Source organism: Erinaceus europaeus, chromosome 10 (assembly GCF_950295315.1).
Source record: "Erinaceus europaeus chromosome 10, mEriEur2.1, whole genome shotgun sequence".
Lineage (NCBI taxonomy): Eukaryota > Metazoa > Chordata > Mammalia > Eulipotyphla > Erinaceidae > Erinaceus > Erinaceus europaeus.
Window position 1 is genome coordinate 100,374,317 of NC_080171.1, and position 27,623 is coordinate 100,401,939.

Consider the following 27,623-nt stretch of genomic DNA (forward strand, 5'->3'; position numbering starts at 1 on the left):
TATCCTTTCTTAAATAAAAAATAAATTTTAAAAATATTTATTTATTCCCTTTTGTTGCCTTGTTTTTTATTGTTGTAGCTATTATTGTTGTTGTCGTCACTGTTGGATAGGACAGAGAGAAATGGAGGGGAAGACAGAGGGGGAGAGAAAGACAGACACCTGCAGACTTGCTTCACCACTTGTGAAGCGACTCCCCTGCAGGTGGGGAGCTGGGGGCTTGAACTGGTATCCTTAACCGGGACATAACATTTTTGGCAGACTTAAAGGCAGCGTAGACCACCACTAGCTAAATGGCCATTACTGGTGCAGCTTCTCTGCTACATGAGGGGACCAGGGACTTGAACCCAGGTCCTTGTGCATGGTAATGCATTTTCTCTTGTAGGTGCACCATGGTCTACCCCCCTAAGTGGTTATTACTCAGCTGTAAAAAAATGGTGACTTCACCGTTTTCAGCCGATCTTGGATGGACCTTGAAAAAATCAATTCTTAATATATATATGTCAATCTTCACAGCCAGCTCTGGTCCCATTTCCAGAAAGGTGCAGTAATTTTGTTGGGATATAGCATGTCTGTGTGCCACTGCTCCTCAAGTCTGAATCTTTTTTCTATTATCTGCTAGAGGACCCCGGGGAGGACCTTTCTTTCTTGGGTCTCAGTTTCCTCAGCTAGACTACAAGGATATTAGATAGACAATGAAATCCAGCATATTCTCAGACTGGCTTTGTGAGATATACTGGTTCTAGGCATGGCTGCTATCCTCTCCCCTCTCACCCGACCCCCCAGAAGCAGACATTTGTAACCAATCCCAGACACACTCCTCTAGTCCAGACATTTAAAAAGCAATTAAAATTTTTTCTCTTGTTGCTGTGACCAGGTTTATTGCTGGGTCTTGGTAACTGCATGACAAATCCATCACTCCCAGCAACTATATTATTTTTTTCTTTTTTACTTGACAGGACAGAAAGAAATTGAAATAGGAGGGGGAGATGGACAGGGAGAGAGACATCTGCAGCCCCTCTGTATCACTCATGAAGCTTTCCCCTGCAGGTAGGGATGGAGGCCTGAACTGGGTCCTCAGGCATTAGCGTTCAACTGGTGTGCCACCTCCCAGCCTCCAGTCCTGACATTTTACAAACACGAAGTATGTTAATATGGCCTCGAAGACTTCTGAAAACCACAGGTCTGTGCCTAGATGAGCTGGTGGGTTTCCTTTCTCCCTTCTTTCCTTTTATTCTTTTTTAATTTACTTATTACTTTATTATTATGAAGAGCATCACTCTGGACAGCACCATCAGGTATTGAGGCGGGTAGAGCGCCGGGGTAGTGGAGGGTCACAATGTTGAGTTGTCACCTTTTGGGGAGTCTTGGTTGTGTCCTGACTGGTGGGCTGGGTGGGTGTACGACCACCAGATTTGAAGAAGGTGGTCAGGGCATTCCTGGCGTTGATGGCACAGCGGCGGCTCACAGGCCTGGTGGTGGGGCTGGGGTTCTTGGCCTTCTTGTAATTCTAGACACAGAGGGTACAGGTGAGGTAGGGCCTCCTCTTACCTTGTGTACTTTCCACCAATAGCTGCTTCCCTGTGAGATTCACTCAGCATTTCTGGCCAGAGCTCTGGAGCCAACAACCCAGCCCACAGCACCTCCCACGACAGGAACAGAAATGACCCAGCCCACCCAGCTCTGAATGCCTTTGCAGGTGGGGCCTCCCTCCCTGTTTTTTGGGAGAGGGGAGCTTCCAGAGGGCTCTGAGGACAGGCACAGGAAGGAGCCACACACCAGCTCAAGGTCCTGGGCAGGGAGGGTGAGGCAGGGGCCCAGCTCACCTGCAGGTTCTCAAAGTGGGCCAGGGACTTGCAGTGGGAGAGCTGTGCCCCCGAGTTGCTGTGGTAGAACTTGCGGCAAATGCGGCAGATGTAGCCCATCACAGGCACCAGGAAGTCCACGCCTGGGGGAGGGGAGGGGAGGGGAGGGGAGGGGAGGGGAGGGAAGGGGCTCAGCTGCCAGCCTCTCTAGGGGCCCACCTATGAGCCCCACCATCCAGGTGAGAGAAAGGAAGGGTGTAGAGGGCCAAGCTGTCTGGACGGCCAGTGTGGCTGGAGTCTGAGGGGTCCCTGCACCTCCTAGAAGAACCATCACTGTGCTGAGAGGCCTGGGCTCCTGCAGGTGTGGGCAGGGCTGGGGTCTTACCATACGCGGTGTTGGGGCTGTAGGTCTCTGAGCCTTTCCACTCCTCTATGGAGATGTCTCTGGTCCTCACCTAGAAACAGGGAGTGTGGACCTCAGTTCTGGCTGCTTCCTCAGCCTCCTCCCATACTAGCAGGAAATGGTATCATGCGTTAGTGCCTACAGATGACAGTACCAAGCCTCTAGAGCTTGGGGTGCAGGGGAGGTCATCTCCCCTAGGCTGGGAGTCTAGTCTCAAGCCTGCCTCCCACACACTCCCCCAAGCACCTGCTTGCAGAATTCCTCATCAACTTCAATCTCATCATCTTCATCATCCTCACCTTCAAAGCAGCCCACTGCGTCCACTGTGATGAAGTGGTCCTCATCCTGCCCAGCGATCTCCTTTCATTTACTACTCCTGTCTACACCACATTGTTCCAGTCCTGCATAATACTGTTCCCTCAGCCTAGCATGCATTTTTCCCTTCCTCAGCAAAGGTCAAAGCTTCCCTCAGGGCACCAGAACGGAAGGGCACATTGTATATTTTACCTTTCACCCTACAGTCATCATGATCCTTATAGTCATATGGAATGCAGTTCAGTTTTTTTGTATTATTTTATCAGAGTACATGAAAGACAGGGAAGAGAAAGAGATAATACAAGACAATACAATAATAATACAATATCTACTTCTGTCTTCTTTACACTGCTCTGGGAAGATTTTTCTTTTAAAATATTTTATTTATTTATTGGATAAAGAGCGAAATAGATCCAGAATGGGGAAATCCAGAGGAAGAGAGAATAGCATAATGGCTGTGCAAAAAACTGTCATGCCAGGTTCTGCTTCACCATAAGCCAGAGCTGAGCAGTGCCCTGGCTGCTCTCTGTATCTCTCTCATGAAAATAAATAAAATATAAGCGAGAGAGAGAGAGAGAGAGAGAAAAGAAGAGTGAACAGGAGACACAGTAGCACTTCTCCACTCTTCTTTTAAAATATTTATTTATTTTCCTTTTGTTGCCCTGGTTTTTTGTTATTGTTGTTGTAGCTGTTATTGTTGTTGCTATTGATGTCGTCATTGTTAGATAGGACAGAGAGAAATGGAGAGAGGAGGGGAAGACAGAGGGGGAGAGAAAGACAGACACCTGCAGACCTGCTTCACCGCCTGTGAAGCGACTCCCCTGTAGGTGGGGAGCCGGGGGCTCAAACCGGGATCCTTAGGCTGGTCCTTGCACTTTGCGCCATGTGAGCTTAACCCGCTGAGCTACCGCCGGACTCCCACTTCTCCACTCTTAAAGCTTTCTCCCTGCAGGTAGGGTCTAAGGTATTGAACCCAGGTCCCTGCACATTGCACATGTGTGCCACCACCTAGCCTTACCCCCCTTTATTTTTCTTCTGCCACTAGGGTTATTGCTGGGGTTTGGCGCTTGGATGATGAACCCACCACTCCCAGCGGCTTGTTCTTTCTTTTTCTCGCCTTTTTTTTGGACAGGACAGAGAGAAATTGAGAAGGGAAGAGAAAATGAGAGGGTGGGGGACACCTGCAGCAAAGCTTTGCCCATCCTGAAGCTTCCACCCTGAAGGTAGAGACCAACTTCAAGTCCTTTGAACCTGGGTGCTTGTGCTCAGCTGGATGTGCCACCACCCAGTCCCAAAAGGTGCTGCGGCTCAAACCTGGGTCTGGGCAAACCACAAGCACAGTCAGGTGAGCCACCGTACAGTCCCACGCACACTTCCTTCCTTCTTTTCTTTGTTCCTTCTTTCCTTCTTGTTTGTTTGTTTATTTATTTGTCACTGTTGCTCTTGTGTGGTGCTGGTGATCCAGTCTAAGGCCTCACACATCTCACACATACAATATAGGAGCTCCACTGAGCAACCTCTACCTCTACACGGCTCATTGTAGTAGGAAATAGCGACATGCGTTAGTGTCTATAAAAGACAGAACTAGGGGGCCAGCCAGTGGTGCAGCTGCTTAAGTGCTCACATTACAGTGCGCAAGGACCCAGATTCAAGCCCCTGGTCCCCCTACACGGGAAAAGCGTGAGTGGTGATGCAGGGCTGTAGGTGTTTCTCTCCCTCTCTATCTCCCCCTCCTCTTTCAATTTCTGTCTCTTTCCAATAATAAATAAACATAAAAAATGTAAAAAGGGAGTCTGGTGGAAGCACAGCAGGTTAAGTGTTAAGCGCAGGCAGTGCAAAGCACAAGGACCGGGTCAAGGATCCCGGTTCCAGCCTCTGGGGTCCCACCTGCAGGGGAGTCACTTCACAAGCGGTGAAGCAGGTCTGCAGATGTCTATCTTTCTCTCCCCCTCTCTGCCTTCCCCTCCCCTCTCCATTTCTCTCTGTCCTATCCAACAATGACAACATCAATAACAATAATAACTACAACAACAATAAAAATACAACAAGGGCAACAAAGGGGAAAATAAAAAAATAAAAAATAAATAAAAGTGCAGCTATCAAGAACAATGAACCCACCTTCTCTGACCCATCTTGGACAGAGCTAGAAGGAATTATGTTAAGTGAACTAAGTCAGAAAGATAAAGATGAGTATGGGATGATCCCACTCATCAACAGAAACTGAGTACAAAGATCTGAAAGGGAAACTAAAAGCAGGACCTGATCAAATTGTAAGTAGGGCACCAAAGTAAAAACCCTGTAGTGAGGGGTAGACATGCATCTTCCTGGGCCAGTGGGGGGTGGGAGTGGGTGGGAGGGATGGGCCACAGTCTTTTGGTGGTGGGAATGGTGTTTATGTACGCTCCTAGCAAAATGTAGACATATAAATCAGTAGTTAATTAATATGAGAGGGGGAAAATCAGTTGTATGTCTCAAAGTTTCTCAAAACACAAACTGAATCTTTTTAATATACAGGCTGTGTATTTGATATGCGGACTCTCTCAAAAGCCTAGACCAAGTAGATTAGAAGCATCCAATAGCACAGCTATATACAAGATACTGGATACTGTACAGCAAACCCTAACAAAAGGACTTTTCAGAGTTAACCCAATTACCAAATAATGTGATGATAACCCTAACCCTAACTATCGATTGTCTTTTTGAACCCTAAGACAGCAGGAACCTCACATCTCCACTATAGAGCCCCTACTTCCCCCAGTCCTGGAACCCTTGGACAGGGCCCACTTTCCCATATGCGTCTCCCAATCCAAACCAAATAATATTGCATCCGCCGATCACAACCTAACTGACGCAACGATTGCTACATCAGCATGCTTCACCTCAGACTGTGTCCAGAGACTTCACGTGTGGAATGACAACCCTTCAGCTTCATTACTCGGGTGAGACCTTTCCTTTTATAGTACACCCTAATTTCATCTCAGGTAGTTCACTTTCTAACAAAGTCCCATAACCTAGATATACACCAGTTTCTGTGTGAGAGAGCTTATGTTCACACATATCCATAAACTACTGCAAAATATATACCTGAAAGAAGAAGTACATTAGAGTTTGCAGTGAGTACCTCCCTAACACTTCCTCTCCACTATTCCAAGCTTGGGATCCATGATTGCTCAACAAATTGTTTGGCTTCGTATGTTAACTCTCTTTTCAATCACCAGGTTCCAGATGCCACCAGGATGCTGACCAGGCTTCCCTGGATTGAAGACCCCACCAATGTGTCCTGGAGCTCAGCTTCCCCAGAGACACACCTTACTAGGGAAAGAGAGAGGCAGACTGGGAGTATGGACCGACCAGTCAACGCCCATGTTCAGCGGGGAAGCAATTGCAGAAGCCAGACCTTCTACCTTCTGCAACCCTCAATGACCCTGGGTCCATGCTCCCAGAGGGCTGGAGAATGGGAAAACTACCATAGGAGGGGTTAGGTTATGGAGATTGGGTGGTGGGAATTGTGTGGAGTTGTGCCCCTCCTACCTTATGTTTTTGTTCATTGATCCTTTCTTAAATAAAAAATTAAAACAAACAAACAAAAAAAAAATGAAATCTACATTTCAAATGAAATATTAACAACTCTTCTGGCATTTTTAATGATACATCTTGCAATTTGTCTCAATAAACCTTTAATTTCATAATAATATGAAATTAAAATAGTATAAAAATATCTTTGCAAAGGAGTAAAGATTTCCCCTCAAAAAATAAATAAATAAAAGGCAGCACTGAGGGACTGCAAACTGGTGCAGCCCCCTTAGAAGACGGTATGTAGAGTCCTTAAGCAAATGAATATGAAATTTCCTTATGATATAGCAATACCACTTTTAGGCACTTACCCAAAGGACACTCAAACATTAATTTGAAGGGACCTATACACCCCTATGTTCATAGCTACATTATCCCCAACTGTCAAAGATAGGATGCAACCTAAATGCCTTTCAACAGATGACTAGCTAAAGAAGTTATGGGATATCGAGCCTCCTGCTCCCCACCTGCAGGGGTGTCACTTCACAAGTGGTGAAGCAGGTCTGCAGGTGTCTATCTTTCCCTCCCCCTCTCTCCATTTCTCTCTGTTCTATTCAACAACAAAAACACCACCAACAACAACAATAATAACTACCATAATAAAACAACAAGGGAAAAAAGGGGGAATAAATATTAAAAAAGGACTTATGGGATACATACTCTATGGACTACTATGCAAAATAAAGATATTGTGTCTTTTGGCACATAAATAAATGGAACTGAGGGGCAGGTGGTGACAGACATGGCTAAGTGCACACATTACAGTGTACAAGGACCCAGGTTCAAGCCCCTGGTCCCCAACCAACAGGCGGAAAGCTTCACAAGTGGTGAAGTAGGGCTGCAGGTGTCTCCCTCTCTATATCCCTTTGCCTTATCAATTTCTCTGTGTCTAATAAACAAATAAAAAATTTAATAGGGGGAGTCGGGCGGTAGCGCAGTGGGTTAAGCGCACGTGGCGTGAAGCGCAAGGACCGGCATAAGGATCCTGGTTCGAGTCCCTGGCTCCCCACCTGCAGGGGAGTTGCTTCACAGGCGGTGAAGGAGGTCTGCAGGTGTCTGTCTTTCTCGCCCCACCTCTGTCTTCCCCATCTCTCTCCATTTCTCTCTATTCTATCCAGCAATGACGACATCAATAACAACAATGAAAAACAAGGTCAACAAAAGAGAAGATAAATAAATAAATATTTTAAAAACTTAAAAAAATTTTTTTAAAAAGGGAGTCAGGCGGTAGCGCAGCGGGCTAAGCACACACGGCGCAAAGCGCAGGGACCGGCCTAAGGATTACGGTTGGAGCCCCCAGCTCCCTACCAGCAGGGGAGGATTACGGTTGGAGCCCCCAGCTCCCTACCAGCAGGGGAGTCGCTTCACAGGCGGTGAAGCAGGTCTGCAGGTGTCATCTTTCTCTCCCCCTCTCTGTCTTCCCCTCCTCTCTCCATTTCTCTCTGTCCTTTCTAACAATGACAACATCAATAGCAACAGCAATAATAACTATACAACAATGAAAAACAAAGGGAACAAAAGGGAAAATAAAAATAATTAAAAATGCACAGAACTGGAGGTTGACTATGCTTAGCAAAATAAGTAGAGAGATGAAAGACAACTACTAGATGGTTTCATTTATATATGGAATCTAGAGATCTGATACACATAAATTAAGACTTGAAAGAACGATGGTGATTATCTTTAGGAAGTAGGAGGGTGGGGACACAGAACTTTGGTGGTGGGAGCTATAACCTGTAATTTTACAATCTTGTAACCCACTAATGATCATGAAAAAAAGAAAAGAAAAAGAAAAAGCACCAGAGCCTCTGATTCCTAGGGTGCAGTGGAGGCCCCCCCACTTCCCGGGCTGTGAGTTCAGCCTCCAGCGTGTTTCCCATTCTTACCCCAAGCTCCTGCTTGCAGAATTCCTCATCAACTTTGATCTCTTCATCTACATCTTCTTCCTCCTTCTCTTTCTCCTCCTCCTCAACTTCACAGAAACCCACCGCATCCACTGTGATGAAGTGATCCTCATCCTGGTCATTTGTCTCCTTCTCAAGAATTTGCAGTTACTCAAGGATATGGACCAGGGCTCAGATCAGCTTGGGGCCACACTCCACCCAGCCCACACTCTCACAGGTTCAATCCTTCTGCCTGCCACGTGGCCAAATGGACCAGACCTCAACTGCATGTGTGACCTTGGCCAAGGCAGTGTACCTCTCCAGGCTCATGGCCTCTGTGGGAGCTGGGATTACCTCCTTGGCTTTGTCCTTGTGCCCCTGGGACTTCACATGCTCCACAAACTTGCGGGGCGTCTTGAAGTAGCGGTTACAGACAGTGCAGAAAGGTCGCAGGGATTGCTTGGCAATCTGGGGAATACAGGCGGCTCGGGGGTGTCCACTGGGCAGCCAGAAAATGCCCAGTGAGCCTATCACAGCTGTGCCCCACCTGTGGACCAGAAGTGGACCAACACCTCCCCTTCCTGTGCCATTGGTTACAAGCTGGGGCAGCAGGTGGCAACAGAGACAGAGAAAAAGCCCCGGGAGTCCCTGAGGCTCAATGACGGGATGTCTTGAAAACCCTTATGGGGTCAAAGAGACAACATAATGGTTATGCAGAAGACTGTCATGCCTGAATCTCCTGAGCTCCCAGGTTCAGTTCCCAGCACCAGTATAAGCCAAAGCTCAGTAGTGCTCTGGAAAAAGGGAAGGGAAGGGAAGGGAAGGGAAGGGAAGGGAAGGGAAGGGAAGGGAAGGGAAGGGAAGGGAAGGGAAGGTCTGCAGCTGTCTTTCTCTCCCCTCTGTCTTCCCCTCCTCTCTCCATTTCTCTCTGTCCTATCCAACAATGATGACAGCAATAACAACAATGACAAACAACAAAGGCAACAAAAGGGAAAATAAATAAATACATACTAAAAAATTTTTTTAAAAACAAAGGAAAAATAAAGAAAGGAAGAGAGAAAGAAAGAAGGAAAGAAATGGAGAGAGTTGGGCAGTAGCACAGCGGATTAAGCGCACGTGGCACAAAGTGCAAGGACGGGTTAGGACCCTGGTTCAAGTCCCTGGCTCCCCACCTGCAGGAGAGTTGCTTCACAGGCGGTGAATCAGGTCTGCAGGTTTCTGTCTCTCTTCCTCTCTGTCTCTCCCTTCTCTCTCAATTTCTCTCTGTCTCTATCCAATAACAAATAAATAAAAGAAAGGAAGGAAGGAAGGAAGGAAGGAAGGAAGGAAGGAAGAAATGGAAAAAAGGGAGAGGGCAGGAGATTGCGCACTCGGTTTTAAGTGCATATACTACAGTACACAGGACTGGGGTTCAAGTCCCTGTTTCCCACCTGTAGGGGTAAAGCTTCATGAGTGAAATAGAGCAGCAGGTATCTCTTTGTCTCTCTCCCTCCCCTCTCAATTTCTCTGTCTCTATCCAACAATAAATAAAAATTAATTAATTAATTTAAAAAAGAGAAAGAAAGAGGGGGCTGGGTGGTGGCACACCTGGTTGAGCACACATGTTACAATGTGTAAAGACCCAGGTTTGAGACCCCAGTCTCCACCTGCAAGGAGACAGCTTCTCAAGGGTTTAACAGTGCTTCAGGCATCTCTCTCCCTCTCTGTCTCCCTCTACCCTCTCAATTTTTGGCTGTCTCTATCCAATAAATAAAGATAATTAAAGAGAGAGAGAAAAAAAACCTTGATTAGATGATGGAAGTGAAGGCCAAAGGAAAAACACTGAGAAGTCACATCTATGTGCTGTGGCTGTAAGAGGCGAAGACTGACACTTCCTCTCCAGTCCCAGCCTCAGTTCTCTACTCCAGTGCTAGGCACCAACATCCCTCCTACCTTGTGGTCCTGTGCCCTGCGGTGCTGGATCAGGTCCTCGAAGTAGTAGACCTGGCAGGTGTTGCACCAGTGACATGGTAGAGGCGCTCTGAGTGAGGACAGGGAAAACAAAGAGAGCATGCCACTGCATTCATTGCAAAGACAGCAGCCCTCCTAGATGCCAACCACCAAAGTGATTTTTTTAATTTATAAAATGGAGATACTGACAAGACCATAGGACAAGAGGAGTACAACACCACATATTTCCCACCACCAGAATTCCCTATCGCATCCCATCCCATTCCCCCTTCCCCAAGCTTTCCTATTCTTCATCCCTCTGGGAGTATGGACCCAGGGTCATTATGGGGTGCAGAAGGTGGAAGGTCTGGCCTCTGCAATTGCCTCCCCGCTAAACATGGGTGTTGGCAGGCTGGCCCATACTTCCAGCCTATCTCTCTCTTTCCCCAGTGAGTAGGGCTCTGGGAAGGTGGAGTTCTAGGACACATTAGTGGTGTCCAAAATGATTTTTTAAATATTTATTTATTTATTTTCTCTTTTGTTGCCCTTGTTGTTGTAGTTATTATTGTTGTTATTGATGTCTGATGTCGTTGTTGGATAGGACAGAGAGAAATGGAGAGAGGAGGGGAAGACAGAGAGGGGGAGAGAAAGATAGACATCTGAAGACCTGCTTCACCATCAGTGAAGAGACTCCCCTGCAGGTGGGGAGTCAGGGGCTCGAACCGGGATCCTTATGCTGGTCCTTGCGCTTTGTGCCACCTGCACTTAACCAACTACGCTACCGCCCAACACATAAAGATACATGCAGAGAGCTACCGGAGCACTGCTCAGCTCTGGTTTATAGTGGTGCTGGGGATTGACTTTGGAGCCTCAGGCATAAAAGTCTTTTTTGCATAACCATTACGATGTCTCCCTAGCCCCCACCCTCTGTTTCTCTATAGCTCCACAAAATAGATAAGAGAAGTCAGAGCACCACTCCATAACACAACACTGACTGATTTCACACTACCAGTCATTAGCTTCCATCCACTTCCAGTATGACCACAAGAAAAATAGGTTTTGAGGCTCATCTGTAAAACTACATATATAAGAATAACCAAGGTGGTCTGGAAAGTGGCACAGTAGATAAAGTATTAGACTCTCAAGCATGTGTTCTTTCCTTCCTTCCTTCCTTCCTTTCTTTCTTTTTTTTTTTTTTGCTTGGTGTTTCACTTTGAGCTATCTTTTTCAGCTAGAGAGAGAAAATATAGCACAGAATCTTCCCCGTGTGGTGGCAGCCAGGTTCAAACCTGGGATGCTTGAGTGACAAAGCAGGTTCTCTATCCAGGTGAACTATCTTGCTAGATCCCTTTCCTTTCCCCTCCTCACCAGAGTTATGATGAGGGCTCACAGCCTGCATGACTCCACCATTCCTGGTGGCCTCCCCCCCCCCACTTTCATTTTGATAGAAAGTGAGAAGCAGAACAAGATAGAGAGGGAAAGTGAGTAAGGAGAAACACCTGCAGGACTGCTTGTAAATCTTCCCCCAGGAGGTGGGACTGAGACTGAAACTTGGGTCCTTCCTTAAGAAAACTCTACACTACTGGGGGAGCGACCACCTAGCAGCACCCCACCCTTTCTTTTATTTCACCAGGGCACTGCTCATCTCTGCATTGTGCTGGCTGCAAGGGGTTGAATCTGGGACCTCTGGTGCCTGAGATGTAAAAATCTATTCCTCTACCTATGATCTCCCCAGCCCTCCAGATCTATTTATCCAGAAAATCCAGAAACTCATATTTCAGAATGCTAACAACTAGTTCAGAATGGAAATAAATAAATAAACCCCTATAGAGGTTGCATCAAAGCCTGAGACCCAGAAATAACTTACACAGTAGGAAGTGTGCTTTATCATGTGAGGGAACTAGGTTCTCCTCCCATCAGCACATGGCATGGGTTGCATTGGATCGACCTTCTCATGGTGCATCCCGTGAGTACCCATTCATTGGGGAAACTGACGATCCTTCCTAGCCGACTGAATCCACATGGATCCCAGTCACTTTCAAAGCCAGCAATAAGCAGCTCCTGACAGCTTTCAACCTGACGCTGTTGACTGGCTACGGAAGAAGGGCAAACGCTAGAAGAAGAAGCACATGGCATGGGGCACCATGGCATGAGGGGGGAGGGCTGCTGCTATTGTGGTATGTCCCCCCTTCTCTGTGTCTCTCCCTCTGTCTGAAATAACTAAAATAATAAGAAAGTCAGCCCTCAAACAGTGGAAATCACACATGAGTGAGATCCCATCAATAACAACAAAAACTAAACTTGTAGAGATTGGTCTGATCTTTCATTCACTGCTTCATCTTCCAGGCCACAAGATTTTATTCATTTATCTTTTTTACTAGACCACTGTTCAGCTCTAGTTTATAGTGGTGCTGGGGATTGAATCTGGGACTTAAGAGCCTCAACATAGAAGTGTTTTGCACTAGGAGTCGGGCTGTAGCGCAGCAGGTTAAGCACACGTGGTGCAAAGTGCAAGGACCGGCATAAGGATCCTGGTTATGCCCCTGGCTCCTCACCTGCAGGGGAGTCGCTTCACAGGTGGTGAAGCAGGTCTGCAGGTGTCTCTCTTTCCCCCTCTCTGTCTTTCCCTCCTCTCTCCATTTCTCTCTTATCTAACAATAATTGTCTTATCTAACAATGATGGAATCAATAACAACAACAATAATAACTACTACAACAATAATGACAAGGGCAACAAAAGGGAAAATAAATAAATATTTTTTAAAAAGTGTTTTGCATAACCATTATGCTGTCTCCTAGGCCCCTTCCAAGCTTTTTATTCAGGTAGAGAGAGGGAGGAGAAAGCCACTGCAGCACAAAAGCTGCCCCAGGTACCATAGCGCTCCCATGGGCAATAGACTATTTCTCTGGCCCTAAAAGCTAATTTATTTTTATTTTCACTTGTTTATTTTACCAGGACACTATTCAACTCTAGTTTATGGTAGTGTGAGGGATTAAACCTGGGACATTGGAGCCTCAGGCATGAAAGTCTAAATTTTCATCAATTTGGAAATTTATAGTCATCCCACTGATCAGCTATTGGGATGTAGTTCTAATTTTGTAGCATAGACTTTAACTTTTCTGGCTGGTACCCCAAAGGACTCTAAACCTCATATTCCCTCCAAAGTTTCCTTGGTTATTCTTTTTTTTTTTTTTTTGAAATTTTAAAAAATATTTATTTATTCCCTTTTGTTGCCCTTGTTTTATTATTGTAGTTATTATTGTTGTTATTGATGTCATCGTTGTTGGATAGTACAGAGAAATGGAGAGGAGGGTAAGACAGAGAGGGGGAAAGATAGACACCACTTGTGAAACAACTCCCCTGCAGGTGGGAAGCCGGGGGCTCGAACCGGGATCCTTGTACCAATCCTTGCGCTTTGCGCCATGTGCCCTTAACCCACTGTGCTACTGCCCGACTCCCCTGCTTTTTTAAAAAAAAAAAGATTTTATTTATTTATTCATGAGAAAGACAGGAGGAGAGAGAGCGAGAGAAAGAACCAGACATCACTCTGGTACATGTGCTGCCCGGGACTGAATTCAGGCAGGCAGGCAGACAGACCAGACCTGGAGTCTAGGGCAGCTATGATTAATATGGACAAGCATAAGGGGATGACATGAGCCAACACCATCCTCCTTGGGTCACTTGTGACACCTCCCAGTCTAAGTGTCTGTGATGGCCCATGGAGTCACAAAAGATCTTCTAGAACTGCACCCTCTCCCAAAGAAGGGTTGGCTACACTGATCACCTGAGCCCCACAATAAAAGGGGGGGAGATACAGCAAAGTACCTCCAGACCCACAGGGTGACCTGTTCAACAGCACCAGTGCCTGGTGTGCTGGGTGCTGGAGCTCAGGAGTCTGCAGCCTAAGCCAGGGTTCTCCCATGGGGGTGGATGCATGGATCCTCCACGAATCCCTGTTCTACATCCCTCACAAAGCCATTCTGCAGACGAGGAACAGAGGGCCAAAGCTGCTCAGTTAAGAATAAACAGACCTTGAAGCGATGGTACAGTTTACCTGAAGGCAAAATCTGCAGAACGTTAAGTCCAGGACCCTGTCACCTTTCCACCCACAGAGCGCCTATCCCCCCACCCCAGGCTCAGCCTTCCTGGGACCACTCACTGGCCCTTTTTCTCCAGCACATCTCGGGACACAGGCAGCAGGGAGAGCAGGCAGGCTTGGCTGGTGTGCTGTAGCTCCCTGAGCCTCTGCTGGTGCTGGGCCCCCACCATATGCTGCTGGAAGTCCTACAGAGAGAAGCAAGAACAGGTGTGAGGAGGGGGCACCTAGGACAGGCAACGAAGGACCAGAATGAGGCCTGTGACCTGGGCAGCATGGCTATCTGCCGCATACAGGAGGCCCTTTCTCTTCCAACAAGTACATGTGGGCCACAGGAGGAGTTAGTCTCTCTCTCTCTCTCTCTCTCTCTCTCTCTATGAGAATCAGAAAACCACTCTGGCATATAATGCCAGGGATCAAACTCAGGATCTCATTCTTGAGAGTCTGGCATTCTAGCTATTGTACTACATCTGGGCCAAAAAATTTCTCTCTTTCTTTCTTTCTTTCTTTCTTTCTTTCTTTCTTTCTTTCTTTCTTTCTTTCTTTCTTTCCTTTTTTTAAAAAAAAGTTCATTTATTTGTTTATTCCCTTTTGTTGCCTTTTTTTTAAAATTATTGTAACTATTACTGATGTCGCTGCTGGATAGGACAGAGAAAAATGGAGAGGGGAAGACAGAGAGGGGGAGAGAGAGATAGACACCTGCAGACCTGCTTCACCGCCTGTGAGGCGACTCCCCTGCAGGTGGAGAGCAAGGGGTTCAAACCGGTATCATTACGCCAGTCCTTTTGCTTTGCGCCACCTGCGCTTAACCCGCTGCGCTACCTCCCGACTCCCTTTTCTTTATTTTAAGCACAGCACTGTTCAATTCTGGTCTATGGTGGTGTGGGGGATTGAATCACAGGCTATGGAGCCTAAGGCATGAAAGTCTTTTTGAGGGAGTTGGGCACGTGGCGAAAAGCCCAAGTACTGGCATAAGGATCCTGGTTCTAGCCCCTACCTCCCCACCTGCAGGGAAGTCACTTCATAGGCAGTGAAGCAGGTCTGCAGGTGTCTATCTTTCTCTCCCCTTCTCTGTCTTTCTCTCTCCATTTCTCTCTGTCCTATCCAATAGTGACAACATCATTAACAACAACAATAACTACAACAACGAGAAACACCAAGGGCAACAAAAGGGAAAAAAATAAATATAAAAAAGTTAAAAAAAAAAAAGAAAGTCTTTTAGTAGAACAATTATGCTATCTGTTCAGCACTTCCCCACTGATACATCTTTAAAAAGTTTTTTTTAATTTAATTATTTACTAGATAATAGAGACAGAGAGAAACTGAGATAGAGACAAAGATATCTGCAGCATTGCTTCATCGCTTGTATTGCTTCCTCCCCGACCATGGAAAGCAGGGGTCTGACCTAGGTCCTTGTGCATGGTGACATGTGCATTATGGCCACTATGCCACCACCTAGTATCTGAAATGCACCCTTTAAAAAAAAATGACAATAGTTGCCTGGGAAGTGGTGCAGTGGATAAAGTCATGAAGTCCCAAGTTCTATCCTCAGCGTCAAATGAATCAGAGTGAGGCTCTGGTTCTCTTCCTCTCCCACCCCCATGCCATATATAATTTTTTTAATGAAAATAGCAGCCCAGGAGTTATCACAGTGGATAAATCATTGGACTCACAAGCATGAGGTCCTAAATTGGATCATATGTGCCAGAGCGATGCTCTGGTTGTCCTCTCTCCGCTTTCTCCACTCCCCACTCTCAGATAAATATTTTAAATAATTAAAATAAATAAATGCATCTTGATTTTTGACTGGTAATATTTTTTTCCTTGTTTTGGTGGCACTGGAGCTTTACACATAAGTCAACTGACCCCAGGTAGATTTTTATTTTTTAGATTTATTTCAGGTAGAGAGAGGAGGAGGAGGAGGAGGAGGAGGAAAGATACCATAGCAGAGTTCTACGCTATTATGGAGTATCCCCTGGAGTCATCCACAGTGGCCCTGTGTTTTCCATACAGGTCCTTGCACACGGTAAGTTGCACAGGCTACCAGGTGAGCTACCTCCTGGCCATAGGCCATGTTTTCAGGGAAATGCACAGCACCAGGGGTGCGGCTGGGGCATCCTGGGTCCCAGAGGCAGTCCTGGAGAGGGGCCTGCCCTGCACCCCCCACTCTGCCCAGGCTGGCAGTATAGTACCTGCTGGCTGCTACAGTTGGCTTTGCAGATGTAGCAGAAGAACTGCAGGTTCTGCTTGGAGGGTGCACCGGCGGCGGCAGGGGTGGCAGAGGCCGAGTCACTGGAGCGCAGCCCAGTCATGGGACATACTGTGCTGAAGGCCCGGCTGTCACTGCTCTGCTGTATGGTGACCTTCAGGGAAACCCCAGCACCCCACACCTGCATGGGGAGCAGGAGCACAGCTACCACCAGCAGGGCTTCTGGGATGGGGGACAGACCCCCCAGCTCAGCTTCTGTGAGCAAGGGCCCCACGGCCTGTCCTGACAGCCCATGTTCTACCTGGGGAAACTGAGGCACAAAGGGACAGACCTGGCCTCTTTCACCAGAAGGCAGAGCTGGGGCCCAAACCCAGACACAGGCTTCCAGTGGCCCCACCCATCTTCCAGGACACTAGGGCTCTAGTTCGGGAGGAACAGGCTGGGAGGGACTCTGGTCACCAAAAGTCCTCCCAGGTCATCAGAGCAAAACAGGTGAAGGCATCTCCTCCGTGAACCACAAGCCAACCCCGTGAGGCCACCACCCAAGCACAGGATGGCTGTCACACTCTCAGTCCCAGAGGGCAGAGAGAGGTCAAGCGTTGCTGGGCACTGCAGCCTCTCACCCACCCCGTGAGGCTCCCTTGATCTGCTTTCACGTGCTCCCACTTCCAGGCCACTGGCCGGCTCCTCTGGGCTGTCCTCCATGCTGCCCTGGGCACCCACAGGCTCCAGCGAGGCCTCCTCTGGGCCTGAAACGACAGACATGTTTGTTTCCTTGAGTTCCTCTCCCACCTGAGCCCCCGGAGCCCCCAGTGTAGCATCCTGAGCCTGGGGCACAGGCAGTCCTGCCTCCCATCACCAGGCCACTGTGAACCAGCATTCACTCACCTGCAGCGTCTGGCCCTGTGGAATTGCCTGGAACTGGTGCTTGATCTGGGGCTGATGTCTGGGACTTGGTCTGAGGCTGCCCCCTGGTCTGCTCTGATGGGTGTGCCAGCGGCTGCACTGGAGGTGGCTCTGGTGGCTGCTGTGGTGGCTGGACCTGCTGAAGTGTATGCATTCATGTCTGCTTCTGCACCGGTACGATGTGCCCTGGGGTTGTGAATGTGTCTCAGGCTATACCTCTTCCTCTGTCTGTAGTGCCATCTGCTGAGGGACACTGAGCACTGCGTGGGCCTGTGTCTGAGCCTCTACCGGTGGCTCTCGGGTCCAGTACTGGTGCTGCCCCTGGGTGTGGGTCTGTGGGATGGATGGCTGAAGCTGTGACGATATTCCAGCCTCTTGTGGCTCAGGTGCCTGGAGGAGTGCTGTCATCCGAACCCAAGGCTGAACCTTGGCCTGCAGTTGTCCTGTTGACGACTTCTCTGTATCTTCTTTTGAGCTGAGAATCACAAGATCAAAATCAGGCTGGGCACAAGGTCAGTGGTGGAGTTCAGGACTGACCTTTGTGATACCCCAGCACCATCTAAAATGCTGACATAGTGTTAGGCCTCTTGCATAATGAAAACATTTTTTAAAAAAAATCAAATTTCTATCACCTATAATCTTAGACCAGGGAGACCAGAAGCTACTGGTCTTATCAGTATATAAGATACAGTTATTTGTAAATAGCATTAAATGATATAAATCATGGTAAGGTCTTATATGGTACAGCAAATTCTAGCCACAGGATTTTCAAAGTAAACCAAATTCCCTAATAACTTGGTTCTGAGAATAACTATCTATTCACTTCTTAAGCTCTAATATAGCAGGAACCTTCCCTATTCTGTATAAGACTCATATTTGGGGGGCCAGGCGGTAGGTAGCACAGTGGGTTAAACGCACATGGCGCAAAGCACAAGGACCAGCATAAGGATCCCGGTTCGAGCCCCCAGCTCACCACCTGCAGGGGAGTCGCCTCACAACCTCACAGTGGTGAAGCAGGTCTGCAGGTATCTATCTTTCTCTCCCCCCTCTTTGTCTTCCCCTCCTCTCTCAATTTTTCTCTGTTCTATCTAACAATGACAGCAATAACAATAAACAACAAAGGCAACAAAAGGGAAAAAAGTAGCTTCCCAGAGCAGTGGATTCGTAGTGTAGGCCCTGAGCCCCAGCAACAACCCTAGACTAGGGGAAAAAAAACCCTCACATTTCTCCCATCTTGGAACCTCAGGGGCTTGGCTCATTCTCCTTCACACTTCTCTCCATCCACACCATTTGATGCTGATCTCAGCCAAATCAATGCAACCAGTTCCACTGCAACATGTTTCCTTCAGACAGTGTCCAGAGACAGCAGATCTGGAATGTCAACCCTTCAGCTCCATTACTCTGGCAAGACCTTTCCTAACTCATAGGACTCCTTAATTCCACTTCAGGTGGCACACCTCCTAACAAAGCCAGGGCCTATGCGATAGAGCACATGTGTACATGTATCCACAAGCTAGGGGAAAACATATCCTTTAAAGTAAAAGTGGACAGTAGTCTACAGTGACTTAATATGTGTAGCAAGGAAGTAGAAAGACCTAAAAAAGATACCATAAAGTACTTAATAGTTTCTACTTAGACCTACGTACCCTCCTCACCTACATCCTATTTCACTTCCTTCAATCACTCTAGGGCTAACCTGGTCAGATAAAGTAAGGACTACAAAGGTGGATAAGGGCAAGAGATCGGCATACTTTAATGATGGCTTACCAGGCCATCCCATCATCTGGGGTCCTACACAGGGAATCCTAGCATTCCCATATGGATATGATGGGCCTAGACCTCTCACAGATCCCTCTCTCCACTGTCACTGGTCATCTCCATCAGGAACAGCATCGTGGACCCACTTGTGGGCCTCTCCAGGACCTTGTCCTCAATGTGGAACAACAATGGTAGACTGCCCCACTCTCCGAAGAGAGACTGGGTAACATACCCTTATCCCCACTCCCCATCTGGCCACCATGCCCACCTCCCATTGGCTCAGCCATAGCAAAGACACCAGGCCTGACTGGGCTATGCCCTTCCAGAAAAGTCACAGAATTAGGTCTGCTCTTCCTCCAGGTTAAAGCCCCTTCCCTGGGCAGTTCACCATCCCACCCCCAGCATTCTCAGGAAGGAGGATGCAGGAGCCTCAGCACAGGCAGGTGTGCAGCATCAGCAGTTACCTCTTGGACCTCTTAGCAGGTGGACCAGATGCCTGACAAGCCTCCGGCTCAGGTGCTGGAACTCGCTTCTTGGTGGTATCAGCTGGGTGGGAGCAGCTGTCTGAGTCTGGAAGACAGGCTACTAGTCCAAGCTGGACAGGCACCTCCCAGCTCTGGAAGAGGCCTGGGCTCCTCTCACCAAGCCCCCTCCCTCCCTCCCTGGTCTGCCCCATCATCTGCCTTTGCATCCAGAGGCCCTACCTGCCTCCCTGCTCACCTGGGCTGTCCATATGGGCCTCAGCGGTGTCCTCAGAGCCCTCTGCGGGGTCTGACTTGTCTTCTACAGGCATCCTCTGGGAAGAAAAATCCTGCTTTTTTTCAGAAGCCATCTTAGATAACCCCCACCACTCCCCCATTGTAACAATACTCCCTTCCCTAAAAGAAGCTATAGCAGTTTCTGGGATGACTGGATGGACCTAGCCCCAGAAATGCCAAGATATGATCCTGGTACCCCAAGATTCTGATCTCTCTCATAAAAATAATTCAGACAGGGAGATAGCATAGTGGTTAAGCAATGCTGTAGGCTCCAAGGTTCCAAGTTCAATCCTAAGCATCACCATAAGCCACAGTTGAGCAGTGTGTTCTGGTACAAATAAATATATAAAATACAAAGTTGATAACCTTTTGCTCCTCTCAGGCTAAAACCCTCCTGAGACTTCTCAAGGCCCAGGGTGCTTAGTCCTTCCCCTGAAAACCACCTCTCCACCTCACCCCTTGAACAAGCTGGCTTTTGTCTTCGACCCACATCCCTTGTTACAAGTCTTCTCACTTTTGCTTAGCCTCTTTGCTCATCCACACTGGCTTCCCAAAACCCATGGTTCTGTCTGCTCTGGGTCTAACCTACAGCCTAAACAGCATTGTCCATGCATGTGTGCTTGCGTGAGTGTGTGTGTGTGTGTGTGTGTGTGTGTGTGTGTGTGTGTGTGTGTAATGGGAGCATTTGCACTTGCTTCAGTTCCCAAGCCAACTCTTTTTCATTCCTTTTATTGCAGAGACACCACAGCACCAGAACTTCCCCTGCTACTTATGGCATTCCCATGTGGTGTCAAGGAGGAATTGATGTCCTTTGTCAGGCTCTTTCAACTCATATCAGGGGGTACCTCCCATAGGCCACACCCTAACCTGCCAGGAAGGTATAAGCTTACAACATTGCATTAACTCAGTTTACTTTTAATACAAATATATAAGAGTGAAAGCCAGAGCATCACTCTGACATATGTGATGCCAGGGTTAGAACATTCCTGGCGGCTGGGCGGTATCGCAGCAGGTTAAGTGCACATGGCACAAAGCGCAAGGACCAGCATAGGGATCCTGCAGGTAGGTCGCTTCACAAGCAGGTCTGCAGGTGTCTCTCTTTCCCTCCCCTCTCGATTTCTCTCTGTCCCTATTTAACAATGACGACAGCAATAACAACAACAACAACAATGATAAACAAAAAGGGGGGGAAAATAGCTTCCAGGAGCAGTGGATTCATAGTGCAGGCACCACCCCCAGCAATAATCCTGGAGGCAAAAAAAAAAACTCATGCCTGCAGGTCAGATGCTCTACTGACTGTGCCAACATCCAGAATGTCTAGTTACCTTTCTTTGACTCTTATCTATGACAATTAACTAAGTTTTACAGATTCATATTAAGTGATTAATTAATGTATTTTTTATTTTATGCCACCAGGATTATCGCTGGGCCTCAATGCATGCAAGATGATGCCACTGTTCCCAGCAGCCATTTTTCCCCCTTTTCTATTTTTCAAATAGAAGTAACAGAGAGGTGAGGCACCTGTAACACTGCTCCACCACTTTTGAAGCTTTGCCCTCTGCTGGGGAGAGCCAGGTGTTTGAGTATGGGCTCTTGTGCATGGTAGTGTGTGCACTCTACCCACTGAGTCACCACCCAGCCTTTGTTTGTTTATAAGAGAAGAACCAGAGCATCACTCTGGTGCATGTGATGCCAGGGATCAAACTCAGAACTTTTTTTTTTTAACTTTTCAAGTTACGGCAATTGATTTAGACTGTTTAAAAATTTTCAGGCAGACATGGCCCTGCAGGTAGCAAAGTGGCTAATGTGCCAGATACAGGGAGCTTTGGTGCTATGGTATCTCACCTCTCTCCCATCTTACTGGAAAAAAGTGGGCTGGAAGGGGTGAAATTATACACACAGGAGACGTCTACTCTACAGAACAAATAAAGAATGAATAAAATATAACAGAGGAAAAGCTAATTCATATGAAGCTCTACTACTACTACTAGCGTTTGCCATATGAAGCTCTAATACAATAACAGTCACAAAGTACTGCCTCTAAACACTGGAAATAAGGTAAATCAGTTCAGATGCAAGTAGTAAATACATGCTGGATTTTAAAGATAAAAAAATACAAAGTGCCTCACTCATCTTTTATAGTAATTACATGTTGAAAGAATTTTTTTAATTTTTAATTTATTTTTTTAATCTATTTATATTTATTTTCCCTTTTGTTGCCCTGGGTTTTTTTTTGTTGTTGCTGTTGTAGTTATTATTGTTGTTGTTATTGTTGTCATTGTTAGATAGGACAGAGAGAAATGGAGAGAGGAGGGGAAGACAGAGAGGGGGAGAGAATGATAGATACTGCCTGTGAAGCGACTCCCCTGCAGGGGGGGGAAAGAATATTTTTTTTAAAAAATTTTTCATTATTACTGAATAAAGACAGAGAGGGGAAGGGGAAATTGAGAGGGAGAGAGATAGAGAGACACCAACAGCCCTGTTTCACCAGTCCTGAAGCTTTCCCCCTGCAGGTGGACTTGAACCTGCATCCTTACACACTGTAATGTGTGTGTTTAACCAGATGCATCACTGCCTGGCCCCCCTGAAAGGAGATATTTAATATATGGAGTTAAGCAAAGTATATTTCTCTAATTACTTAATTAATGCATGAAAAAGAGGGAAGATTAGAGAAAGAATGAAAGTACTACCCTGGCACATGCAATGCCAGGGATCAAACTCAGGACCTCATGTTTCAGAGTCCACTGCTTTATTCATTGCATTACTCCTCAGCCACCGCAAGATGTATTTCTTCTTTTTTTCATTTGTTTTTTTATTACTATTGTTATTTTGTTTTGAAGCAGAACAGTGCTCAACTCTGATTTATGGTGGATGGGCATGGGGGTGCTGAACCTGCTACTTTGGAGTCTCAGGTACTCAAGTCTTTTTGCATAACCATTATGCTATCTCCCCCACCCAACAGTATTTCTAAAATTAGTTGCATTCCTTTCTTTTTACTTTGCTAGTAGGTTAATAGACACATTTAAAATTACACTCATGGCTCTCATTTATTTCCATGGGGCATTGTTATTTCAAGAGAAATACTGGGTAAATTACAACACAGGATATAGCCACAGTCAAGTTCAGACCACAGCAAATTTCATCAACAGCTGAAATTTGAAAAACACTAGACACCAAATCCAAACTAATCCCTCCATTTACAGAAGAGGAAGCTGAGATACAAGGGGTATGACCGGCCCAAAGGTCCATTGTTTATAGTTTTGTTTTTTTTTTAGATTTGTTTGTTTCAGTTTATTTGTTTGTTTTAGACAGAGAAGGCAGAGAGAGTCAAAGAGATCACAGCACTGAAACTTCCTTTAATGCAGCGGGCGCTGGGCTTGAACCTGGGTGGCTCACATAGCAAAGCAGTGCACTATCCAAGTGAGCTATTTCACTAGCCACAAAGGTCCACTGTGGGCCAGAGTGGTCAGAGCCAGGCAAGTGTTTCCCACTGGCCCCTGCCCCTCCCAGTCCTCCACCCCACCATCACTCACCTTGTCATTGGTATTGACAGAACAGGAAGTCCAGATCTGTTTCTGGTGGGCCTTCCTAAAAAGGCTGACCTGGGAGGGACTAAAGGGGGCCCCAAAAGGAGGGGGGCCCAACAGGGACTGCTGAACAGCCTGGGGAAATAATTGTTGAAGATTTGGGGTGACCAGCTGATGAGGTGTATGACTAATGGGGGTCAAATTCAGGGTGGAGAAGTTACAGCTGGAAAGGTTACCTGCGGGCAAAAAGAGGAGTGTGGGGAAGTTAGGATCAGCTATCCGTACCTCAAAGATTTAAGGAACTATCACAGATCATTTCCAAGGGGCCCCTTCCCACCTGAGGGCAGCCAGAAGACAGGTGTGAGGGCTGACAACTCAGGCCCATGGTGGTCCCTGGTGGGGAAAAGCTGTGGGGCTCCTTGTGTGCAGCATTTAGGAGAGACAGGGATGTGAAAGGTCTCTGAGAATGGTGCACAAGGAATTTGGATATGCCACAGAAAGACACACACATGTTTAACAAATAAAAATGTGGTAATTGCACTCACACTCCAAGAAATGTGAATTAAAAGCATTGAAGCAGGGAGTTGGGCAGTAGCGCAGCAGGTTAAGCGCACATGGTGCAAAGTGCAAGGACCGGCATAAGGATCCCGATTTGAGCCCCCAGCTCCCCACCTGCAGGGGAGTTGCTTCACAGGCAGTGAAGCAGGTCTGCAGGTGTCTATCTTTCTCTTCCCCTCTGTCTTCCCCTCCTCTCTCCATTTCTCACTGTCCTATCCAACTATGACATCAATAGCAATAATAACTATAACAATAAAACAACAAGGGCAACAAAAGGGAATAAATATTTTTTTAAAAAGCATTGATGCATACTACTGTACTCGGAAGCTTCGGTGCTCTGGTGTCTTTCCCTCTTTCTATTTTTTAAAATTATTTTTACTTATTGGATAGAGATAATCAGAAATCCAGAGGGAAGGGGGAGATAAAGAGGAAAAGAGACAGAAAGACACCCACAGCACTGCTTCATCACTTGCGAAGTTTTCCCCCTTCAGGTGGGGTCCAGGGGCTTGAACCTGGGTCCTTGCATACTGTAACGTGTGCACTCAACCAAGTGCACCACTGCCCAGCCCTGGCTCCTTCTTCCTATCTGAAAATGTCAGCCTGGCATGATGAAGCTCTGTTGCTATTCCCACTACCCCCCAAAAAAAGTATTAATGATAAAACTTTTTTCTTTGCCAGACAAGTTAATAAATCACACACACACACACACACACACACACAGAGAGACTTATATAAAGCATATATACCCAGTGTTGCTGTGGGCATGGTGAGGCCGGTACTGTCATACGTGGCTGGTGGCACTGCAAACTGGTCCAGTCCTTTGGGAAAGCAAGTCAGCAAAAGTTATCAACAACCATCACATATCCACCCCCCCGACCCAAGTCATTCCAAGTCACTCTTGAGAATCAATTCTAATAAAACTCTCTCAATTTTGATGCTTTATCCAGTATTCCAGTATTATTTATAATAGTAAAAAAGATTTTTAAATTTTAAATATTTTTATTTGCTTAGTATTGGATAGAGACAGAGAAACTGAGAGGGGTGAAAGAAGGACAGAGGGAGAGAGACAGAGAGACACCTGCAACACTGTTCACTATCATGAAATTTCCCCCTGCAGATTAAATATATATATATATATATATTGCCACAGGGGTTATCCCTGGGGCTTAGTGCCTACATTACAAATCCACCACTCCTGGTGGCCATTTTTTCCTTTCTAATTTTTATTAGATAGGACACATCTAATAAACTGAGAAACTGAGTCACATATTCACCTATTACTGCATCTAATTTTTTCCCTTCTCTCCAGGTCCTGATGGAGTTGGAGTGCAGAGCCCTCTGGTCATCTTCCCCCATCACTTTTTCCCCCACTGGGAGTATGGACCCAAATTGTTTTTTTCCTCCAGGGTTACCACTGGGGCTCGGTGCCTGCACCAGGAATCCACTGCTCCCGGAGGCTATTTTTTCCCTTTTGTTGCCCGTGTTGTTTATCGTTGCTGTGATTGTTATTGTTGTCATTGTTATTGGATAGGACAGAGAGAAATTGATAGAGAAGGGGAAGACAGAGAGGGGGAGAGAAAGACAGACACCTGCAGGCTTGCTTCACTGCTTGTGAAGCGACCCCCCTGCAGGTGGGGAGCCGGGGTTCAAACCAGGATCCTTAAGCAGGTCCTTGCACTTTGTGCCATGTGCATCTAACCCACTGTGCTACTGCCCAACCCCCAGACCAAATTCTTTTTGGAGTGCAGAAGGTGGGAGATCTGGCTTCTGCAATTGCTTCTCTGCTGGATATGGGTGTTGTCTGCTTCTCTAGCTGAAAAAGTCACCTGAAGCAGTGAAGTCTCAAAGATGAAAAAAATACGATTATATCTAATGTGTGCTTATTTATTTATTTATTTATTTATTTACTTATACCAGTCCACTGCTCAGCTCTGGCTTATGGTGGTGTGGAGGATTGAACCTGGGAGCCTCAGGCATGACAGTCTGTTTGCATAAGCATTATCCCCCTACCCAAAAGTATGATTTTAAAATGGAAAAGAAGGAAGTTGGGCGGTAGCGCAGTGGGTTAAGAGCAGGTGGCGCAAAGCTCAAGGTCCAAAGTAAGGATCCCGGTTCAAGCCCCTGGCTTCCCACCTACAGGGGGAGTCACTTCATAAGCCATGAAGCAGGTTTGCAGGTGTTTATCTTTCTCTCCCTCTCTGTCTTCCCTTCCTCTCTCCATTTCTCTCTGTCCTATCCAACAACAATGACAGCAATAATAACAATAAAATAACAAGGGCAACAAAAGGGAATAAACAAATAAATATTTTTTAAAAATGGAAAAGTGGCCCGGAAGGTGGCGCAGTGGTAAAGCACTGAATTCTCAAGCAAGAGGTCCTGAGTTCAATTCCCAGCAGCACATGTGCCAGAGTGATGTCTGGTTCTTTCTCTCTCCTATCTTTCCCATTAATAAATAAATAAATTCTAAAAAAAATTTTTTAATGGAAAAGAAGGGTTGGAAAATAGCTTACTAGGATAATGTGTTGTTGCTTTGCTATGTATGCACTCCATGGCGCTAGAGAAGGTTCATTGCTGTGGTCTCTCTCTCTCTCTTCCTTTCTTTTAATTAGCTTTATTAGATAGAGATAGCCAGAAATCGAGAGGGGAGGGGGAGATAGAAAGGGAGAGAGACAGAGACAACTGCAGCCCTGCTTCACCACACACAAAGTTCTCTATCTACAGGTGGGGGTTGGGGGCTTGAACCCAGGTCCTTGTGCATTGTAACATGTGTGCTCAACCAGGTGCGCCACCACCTGGCCCCATTGCTGCTGTGGTTTCTACCCTCCCCCACTCCATTTTGTTTCTATCTAAAAAAAAAAAAAAAAAAAAAAAAACTGATCTGGAGTGGTTTAGCCCCATGAGAGGATCTCCCTTTAGTTGATCAGCAAAACTGAGAGATCAGATTTATAGATGGCCTCATGCAATGCCCAACCCAGTGGAAGCTTCTAGAGAGTCACAGCTGCCCTGGAGAATCTGAACTTGTGCTGTGTCCAGGCAGCATCTTGGATGGAAGAACTGAGTGTGTGTGGGGGGTGGGGGGGGGCATGTGAGGGCACACCTAGTTAAGCGTACACATTACAGTGTGCAAGGATCCAGCCAGGTTCAAACCCCTGTTCCCCACCTGCAGGGGGAAAGCTTCAGGAGTGGTGAAGCAGGGCTGCTGGTATCTCTGTCTATTTCCTTCTCCTCTCTCAATTTCTCTCTTTTTCTGTCCAACAATAAACAAATAAAATGTCTGAGAGGGAGAGAGAGAGAGAGCTGACTGTTCTTAACCTGGGAAAACCAAGGTCAGGGCACACAGGTTAAAGGTGTAAGGTCACAGACACCACTCACAAGTTCAAGCTCAGCTACTGATTCCTTTCTCTGGACCTCAGTTTCATCCTCTAGCAAATAGGATGCTCGGGTCGAGTATCACATCTGAATGTGATGCTTAAGAACACAGAGGCTGAGCCCTGGCCAAGAGTGCAAACTGACATTAAAAAATCTGGCTTCCACCTCAGTGTTCTTATCTGTCAGCTGGGGCACCCGGAGGACCTTCCCCTCAGAGTTCCTGTGTGGATCTGCTGAGACTCAGCACAACGGGCTGCTGGGGAGCTGTCCCAGAAACACCCGGAGACAGGCCTTTGCATACCTTGCAGCTGCTGCAGATACAAAGCTCTCTGCAGCACCGAGCCACTGAGAAGAGGAGCGGAGCAGGCACCTGGGAGAGTCAGAAGCTGCTGCTGTTGCCGGAGGCCCCTGTGTTGTGGGAGGGGTGTCAGAGGGTTCTGTGGAAAGTCAGATTCTTCCCCCTTTCTGTGAGACTCCCTCACCTCCATCTTCCCTCCCCAGCTGTAGAGAATTCTCCTGGGATGGGAACTGATGGC

General features: G+C 46.8%; 1 protein-coding gene across 1 annotated transcript; it reads right to left on the minus strand.

Annotated features, from left to right (window-relative positions):
- Positions 1-632: 632 nt before the first annotated feature.
- LOC103118673 (cip1-interacting zinc finger protein-like) lies at positions 633-27,575 on the minus strand. Its single transcript, XM_060200800.1, has 17 exons — positions 27,389-27,575; positions 24,465-24,536; positions 23,167-23,396; positions 19,596-19,671; positions 19,340-19,457; positions 17,334-17,592; positions 17,100-17,256; positions 16,839-17,056; positions 16,195-16,392; positions 14,066-14,190; positions 9,909-9,996; positions 8,331-8,444; positions 7,980-8,126; positions 2,452-2,565; positions 2,188-2,257; positions 1,824-1,945; positions 633-1,507 (listed from the first exon to the last, which is right to left on the minus strand). The coding sequence occupies exons 1-17, from the start codon at positions 27,573-27,575 to the stop codon at positions 1,292-1,294; spliced, it is 2,511 nt and encodes an 836-aa protein (XP_060056783.1). The 3' UTR covers positions 633-1,291.
- Positions 27,576-27,623: the final 48 nt, after the last annotated feature.

Coding starts and splice junctions, on each gene's coding strand:
- LOC103118673 (XM_060200800.1), bottom strand. CDS start 27,575: ATGGAGGTGAGGGAGTCTCACAGAAAGGGGGAAGAATCTGACTTTCCA. Junction 19,458..19,595: donor GGCCCATATGGACAGCCCAG/GTGAGCAGGGAG, acceptor TTGGACTAGTAG/CCTGTCTTCCAGACTCAGAC. Junction 2,566..7,979: donor TCTGCAAGCAGGAGCTTGGG/GTAAGAATGGGA, acceptor AGTAAATGAAAG/GAGATCGCTGGGCAGGATGA.